The 8,014-nt window shown below is 31.6% G+C and overlaps 1 protein-coding gene across 1 annotated transcript in view; it reads left to right on the top strand.

Moving 5' to 3' along the window:
- LOC122066359 (ABC transporter C family member 3-like) overlaps nt 1-8,014 on the top strand; it is a 23,611-nt gene that overhangs the window by 2,018 nt on the left and 13,579 nt on the right. Inside the window, exons 2-6 of the mRNA XM_042630178.1 lie at nt 2,090-4,172; nt 4,443-4,529; nt 4,613-5,266; nt 5,376-5,540; nt 7,562-7,856. Coding sequence (XP_042486112.1) covers nt 2,090-4,172; nt 4,443-4,529; nt 4,613-5,266; nt 5,376-5,540; nt 7,562-7,856 — 3,284 coding nt within the window. The remainder of the gene's footprint in view (nt 1-2,089; nt 4,173-4,442; nt 4,530-4,612; nt 5,267-5,375; nt 5,541-7,561; nt 7,857-8,014) is intronic.

Genomic DNA, 8,014 nt, shown 5'->3' with positions numbered 1-8,014 from the left:
TAGTACTCATGAACTCCATATAATAGGCAAATAAAGAAGGTTCACATAATCTTTGAGGTAAGCATTTTTTGTTTTTGTTTTTTTTTTTTTAATGAATATGATAAGGATCCTGAGTGACAGGAAAAAAATGCAGTGATATGATGAAGTATTCTGTATAAGTGCCAACTTGAGAGACTTAGACTTGCTAATGGCATTGTGTTTCGTTGTGAATGGTAGGTGGAGATGAAGATCACATGGATAAGGAATTAAGGAATTAAAATGACACCCTTTTTATTTATTTATTTTTAACAAAATTAAAATTTTCATATGTTTTCTCTTGTAAATAACGGTGCTTTGGAATTAGGAAAATAAATTGCACAAAAAAATAATAATTAAGAAAATAAATAAAAGAGTGAATTGGAACCCACTTCTGTTGATAAAGTAGTTAGTATAGATATTTGGTTTGCTTCTCTTTTTTTTTGGTAGAAATTTGATTTGCTTCTCACTTCTATCAAAACTAGAGAATTTCTCATGAGAGATAACTATCCATTTTCCTTTGGTATTTTCAAAACAAGCTTTTTCACACAAATGGATTGATTTGGTCCCTATGAATTTAGATATGCAATTCATGGTTATAAAGCTTGCTAGCTTTATTGTATTACATATCTACTTTTTAAGCCTTAATTGACTTTTGCTGCATTATTGATTATATAATGTTTGTACACTTAACTAATATCTGAATTATGGTGACTATTAATGGTTAACTGACAAAATATACATACGGTAGAATTCTTGTTGTCGTCTTGCATAATGTATCTCATAATTTAGGAGCATCGAAGTATAACTAGCGCTTCAAGAATGTGATTATTGTATATGATAAATAAATTGTATTGGTCATATGAAATAGATTGAAACAAGTTAGTTAACTTGGTGAATTGCTCAACTAGTGATTAATTTATAGATAAAATCAGTTGCGTATGTCTAGTGCCTCAAATATGTTGTTACTATACAAAAAATGAAATTGTATTGATCACATGAGATGGACTGGAATAAGTCACTCATCTACCCAATAATAATAATAATAATAATGAATCACTCAATTTAGTGTATGAATCAAACCAATATAGTATTGAGTTATAGACAAAGTCAGGTTAGGTGTGGTTGGTTGCAATGTTATGTTACTATAATTTCCTCTGATCATCATCTTCACGTTTATATTCACAGGTCAATTATGTTATTGATATAGTTTTGTGGTTATATTATTTGGATCTTCATATAAGGATCTCGTATTTTGAAAGTTTAGTTTTCATATTCTTTTTATTTTTCTATATATAGAAATCTAATGCAAATGATACGCAAATGTATCATTTGGTGTTCTTCTGGCATGAAGGTTTTTTTTTTTTCGCTCCAACATGTTTATCCAAAATATTTATTGTTCCATCATATTACTAATTTATATTATCTTTATCGATGCTCTTAATTGAACAAGCACTAAATCATATAGAACTGTACTTCTTCCATTCTTGTTTTTCTATGAAGATTTTGCCAATTCTCTTTCTCTTTTTGTATGGTCAATCAATTTTTGTTTTGTTTGTTCATTAACAGGTTCAACTGCATCTAAAGGTGATATTGAGACTCCATTATTGGTTTGAATCTTTTCAAACACAGAAAGTGGAAATGATTGGTTTTTAGATGCTTGAGTCTTCACAACATTTTGCAAAGGGGCTTACATTAAGTTTTATTTGGTAAAGTAAACAAGATTTGTATTGGACTACCTGAACTAAGCCACCGAATTACAAGAAGAAAAGAAATTTATAAACATGGATGCTTTTGAAGAATCAAATAACGATGTAAATATTTGGATATTATTTTCCCCGTCTTCTGCAACCATTTTCCTACATGGGTTTTCTGCTTCTTCACACCTAATTTCTTTATTAGTTTTATCCATATCCTGGGCATGCAAGAGACGCATGATGCCTAACCTTGAAGATTCAAAATCAGTATTAAAAAATTCATATTTTTTATACTATTGGGCAGCCCTTATATTTTGCATGAGTTTATCTTTCTGTGATCTGCTCCTATGTGTGCTAAACTATTTCTCTGGGTATAGACATGGTTGGTCTGGTCTAAAGGTGGTTGCCCAATTGGATTTTACATTCAGAACACTTGCTTGGATTGTGATCTCTATTTATTTGCACATACGGTATTCTTATTCAAGTGAACACATGTTTCCCATTCTACTAAGGATTTGGTGGGTCTTCTACTTCCTAATGTCTTGCTCCTATCTTATTATACTTCTTGATTTGTATTGGAATTATGCATCCTTACCATTACTACTATGGGTCTCTAACCTTGTATCCGTTATTACTGGTTTATTCTTTTGTTATGTTGGGTTGTTTGGCTACGGGAAAAATAAAGATATTCATCTTTTGGAGCCTCTTTTGAGAACCAATTCTAGTCGAAACAATGATGATGATGGACAGAGATCATGTGTCAATGGAGATGATGTCATTCCTTATGAAAATGCCACTATAATTAGTATTTGTACTTTTTCTTGGATTCAACCTTTGCTAGCACTCGGGTATAAGAAAACATTAGACCTTGAAGACGTTCCTCAGCTGGCCAATTGTGATAGTGCCAAGGTGATTTTTGCTCATTTTATGAAGAAACTTGAATTTGATCATGGTAATGGTGGTCAAGTAAGCACTCTCAAGTTGGTTAAGGCATTGATTCTCTCAGTATGGAAAGAAATTATATGGACTACTCTATTCTCCATTATATCTACATTGGCTTCTTATATTGGACCATACCTTATTGAAGCCTTCGTTCAAGATCTCGATAACCCTCACCAACTGAAATATAAGGGCTATGTACTAGTGTTTATTTTCTTTATTTCAAAGCTCTTAAGGTGTTTCTCAGAGAGACACTTATTTTTTCAATTGCGAAAGATGGGGATTAAGGTTCGTGCTGCCTTATTTGCAATAATCTTCAAGAAGAATCTCACGCTTTCAAGCCATGCAAAGCAGGGCCACAATAGTGGGGAGAATATTAATTTGATATGTGTTGATGTTGAGAGAATTGGATTTTTCAGTTGGTACTTACACGATATATGGAGGGTGCCTATTCAGATTTTTCTAGCATTATTAATTTTGTACACGAAACTTGGGCTTGCTTCAATTGTAACTTTTATTGCCACAATGATTTTGATGTTGGCAAATATTCCAATGGGGAAATTACAAGAGAAATTTCAAGGAGAGTTAATGGATTCAAAGGATCAAAGGATGAAGGTGACGTCTGAAGCTTTGAGGAATATGAGGATTCTCAAACTCCAGGGTTGGGAGATGAAATTCTTGGCAAATATAATTGAGCTTAGGAACTTTGAAACAAGATGGTTAAAAAAGTTACTTTATACCTTAGCTATGACTTCCTTCTTTTTTTTGTCTGCTCCCATGTTGGTATCTGTGGTTACTTTTGGGTTCTGTGTGCTGATGAGAATTCCACTAGAGTCGGGAAAAGTTCTTTCTGCAATTGCAACATTTGAGATATTACAAGTACCCATTTATAATCTTCCAGACACAATCTCAATGATCGTTCAGACTAAAGTTTCTCTCAATAGGATAACCTCATTCCTTTGTCTCGATGATCTTTATCCAAATATAGTACAAAAGCTTTCAAGAGATAATGCTAACATTGCAGTTGAGATAGTCAATGGGAATTTTTCTTGGGACCTTTATTTCTCTAATCTAATATTAAAAGATCTTAATTTCCGAGTATACCAAGGTATGAGAGTGGCTGTTTGTGGTTCTATTGGATCAGGTAAATCAAGTTTACTTTCATGTATATTGGGAGAAGTGCCAAAGGTATCTGGAGCCATTAAGTTAAATGGTACGAAATCCTATGTTGCACAATCACCTTGGATTCAAAGTGGTAAGATCATAGACAATATATTGTTTGGTAAGGAAATGGAGGAGGAAAGGTATGAGATGATCCTTGAAGCATGTTCATTAAAGAAGGACCTAGAATTTTTTGCTTTTGGAGACCATACTATCATAGGTGACAGAGGGGTCAACTTAAGTGGTGGACAGAAACAAAGAATTCAGATTGCACGTGCTTTGTACCATGATGCTGATATTTATTTGCTTGATGATCCTTTTAGTGCTGTGGATGCTCACACAGGAACTCATCTATTCAAGGTATCTACTCATTGACTATCTCATTGCTTGCATCAAAATTGAGTTCACCAAAAATAGAGTTTGATTAAAGAAAAAAAATTGATCTCATAGCTATCTAAATAAACAAGACATACAAACACACAATATCTAGTGATGCATGTTTTTGCATAAAACGTATGGTATGATGCTACTATAACTTTTTTTTTTAAATGTCTAACAATTTGACTCTTCTAGATTATAAAAAAAAAATTTTTTTAGTGCCTAATGTGAATATTTGAACTTTTGTGACAGGAATGTTTGCTAGGAATTTTAAGTTCAAAAACAGTAATTTATGTTACTCACCAAGTAGAGTTTTTATATTCTGCTGATCTTATTCTGGTGAGAACGTGTGATCTTTCTTTCCCATTTTAACGTCTTCAATCTGGTTTGAGAATAATTATTTATCTTCTCTTATTTAATAGGTTATGCAAAATGGAATGATTACTCAAGCAGGAAAATATGAAGAAATTCTTAATTCAGAAACTGACTTTATGGATTTAGTGGGTTCACATGCAAAAGCTTTGACAAAACTTAGTTCCATTGATCTTGGGGGTACTGCTTTGGATAATATGTCTAATGGCGAGGAAGATCATAATATGTTGTGTAGAGAGAAGTCTATTCAAGATGATGAAGAAATAGAATCTAAAAACTACAAAATAGATAAATCTGCTGAGCAAGAAGGGCAGCTTGTCCAAGAAGAAAAGAGAGAAAAGGGTGGAGTTAGTTTTTCAATCTATTGGAAGTATGCTACCGCAGCATATAAAGGGGTTTTTGTACCATTGATAGTGCTGGCACAATTTTTTTTCCAACTTCTCCTAATATTTAGTTGTTACTGGATGGTGTTGGCCACTCCCGTTTCAGAGGATGTGAGACCTTATGTTTCAGAATCCACTCTCATCTATGTTTATATTGCTTTGACATTTGGAAGCTCTCTTTGTGTACTTATAAGGTCCATGCTCATTGTAATTGTTGGATTTAAGACATCCACTTTACTTTTCAACAAAATGCATAAATGCATTTTTCGTGCTCCTTTGTCGTTTTTCGATTCTACTCCGAGTGGAAGGATTATAAACCGGGTTAGTAAGATGCTTATTACCCTTTAGATTCAAATGATCTTGTTTCATCACAATAATAGTTGATATAATTTTAAATTTTAGAAAAAATCTATTTTTTTTTTTTATGTAGGCATCTGTAGATCAAAGTGCAGTTGATACTTCTATTCCACATCAAATTGAAGAACTTCTTATTTCAATCATAGGATTCTTGGGAGTTATTGCAGTAATGTCACAGGTTGCATGGCAAATATTAATAGTTTTTATTCCAATGACGGTGACATGCATATGGTATCGGGTATTTCTATAGCCATCTCTACTTCTCATGATTAATATTTCAAACATCTAAAAAAATTCCATAGTTAATAGGATATAATTCAAGTTGGTTCCAATTTATTTTATCAATGATTTCTGAATTTGTTTCGTTTTATTAAAAAAAAAAAATTTGTTTATTGGTGGATACATATAAGCCTGTGTTTGAAAGTAGTGATTTAAATCTTAATATTTTTCTTGAAATTTATAAAAAAAATATCCTCATATCTGTTTCTTCAATTACACATTTTCATGTAAAGTAATGCAAAGTTAAAGTCTTAAAAGAAAAAAAAAAAAAAGGCTAGTAAACAAGGTCAATGTTGTCAAGTGAATATTAGATATGAATGGATAAGAATAAGGTAAATTACACTTAGGCTTAACTTTTAGAGAAATTATGCCTCAGATACCTCAAGTTTGATTTATTATGTTAGGGTAACTCGTGTTTAGGGTACCTCATGTTTTACAAATTTTATGTTTGTGATACCTTTCTTTCTCTCATATTTCTAGTTTACCCATAAATATGACATTGGTTTTTCATCTTCTTCTTTCGATATGCTACACCACCTAACCATAGAGTGTGCAACCAGCCATTGAGGGAGATAGCAAGGAAGCCCACTAGTGCTACACTCCTTCTAAATGGCAACAAAAGACCACAACTATTCCATCAAAAGAGGAGGTGGTGATGGTGGTGGTGGAAGGTATGTGCAATCGAAAATATGAAAAATGGTATCCCAAAAATAATATATCAAATGTAAGGTACCCCAAGAATAGTTTCTTCAAACGTTAAGTAACGTAGATGTAATTGCCCGCAAAAATATAGTATGGCCTATTAGCTCTGTCAGTAGTTTCTATATTGGAGTTCATAATAAACAAATTAATTATTAACAAAAATTAATAAATGGTTTCTCATTTTTACATTAGTCACATAATAAATCAATTAATAATAGTAAAAATAAATTAATTGATAATTTAAAATGACAAATTTGGTAATTGTTTCTATTAGTGAATGGTTAATTAATAAGTAACTCTCAAAATTGCCTAAAAAAATGAAAAAGTGGAATTTTCTACCAATCATGGTTCAAATTTGATAGGTAGTGATTTGGATGATCGATATTAAAAAAAAAAATTGAATCCTAATGGAACTGCCATGTGGTAGATATATGGCATTTAATGAAATCCTATCTAGGTGGGCCACTTAGAAACCGATGTTGTATTAGTAGGTAACCGATAATTTATGTAAAAAAAAATTATTCTTCCTCCCTTCCTTTCCATCTTTCTTTTCCACTTCCTTTATTTGGATCTTTCTATCTTTCCATCACATCCCTCTTTCTTTCCTAAGAGAAACTCTTGGGCTACGCTCTTTTCTAAAATGCAAAAGCAATACACTTAACCAAAGTGAAGAACCTAGGTGGCATTATATTTCATTTTTGAACTAAATTACATATTCAAGCGTTTTTCGGCAAAAGTAAATAAGGCCATATTTTGTACCAAAAAAATAAAATAAAAATAATAAGGCCATATTGACCGGTCTATTATTAACAAATTTAGATTTGACAAAAATTAGATATGCGCTCTGCAATTATAATTGAATTTGAAATCTAATAAATATGATAAAAATTTTGATAAGAATTAAATTTGATATGACAATTTTGGACACAGTTACGTTCTAGTTCAGTAAATATTCATCTAAGAATTTGGGGACAGATTTTGAAATGCAATCAACATAAAAGTATTGTATACAATTAAAAAAAAAAAATTAAATAAAAATAACCATTCAAAAAATAACAATTGAAGTAAATGAAACATAACAAAATATTTCTTGTAATTTCATCTATGATGATGATGTCACTATCAACCATCTAAATATTTATGGTTCATATTAATAAATCTCCTGAAAAAAAAAAAATGATATATCATTTTCTTACTAACTGCACATTATTACACATTGTGCCTAATCTTCTTCTTCTTCTTCTTTTTTTTTTTTTTTTTTGTAAATCTTGTTTCTAGCAATACTACATATTTGCAGCACGAGAATTATCACGGCTGGTCGGAGTATGTCAGGCTCCAATTATACAACATTTTTCTGAATCTAGTTTAGGTTTAACCACAATTAGGTGCTTTGATCAAGAAGAGAGGTTTATGGACACAAACTTCAAGCTGGTGGATGGGTATTCTCGGCCCAAATTTTACTTTTCTGGTGCAGTTGAGTGGTTATGCTTCCGTTTGGATATGTTGGCATCCATCACATATGTAATCTCTTTGGTTTTCTTGTTTTTGGTGCCGAAGGGAATACTAAGCCCAGGTAAATTTTTGAATTTCAGATCTTATAAAATCATGCTTTAGAGAAATCATAATTGCATTAAATTTATCCTCTTTTTTTTTTTTTTCGCTAGAAAGTTATTATATTAAAATGGAAGAAAAAGGAAGAAATTACAGAGCTACATCAAACTGAGAAAATAT

This window comes from Macadamia integrifolia, unplaced genomic scaffold, assembly GCF_013358625.1.
Source record: "Macadamia integrifolia cultivar HAES 741 unplaced genomic scaffold, SCU_Mint_v3 scaffold2360, whole genome shotgun sequence".
Lineage (NCBI taxonomy): Eukaryota > Viridiplantae > Streptophyta > Magnoliopsida > Proteales > Proteaceae > Macadamia > Macadamia integrifolia.
The sequence above is the reverse complement of the archived record's forward strand: the minus strand, read 5'-3'. Positions and strand labels throughout refer to the sequence as shown.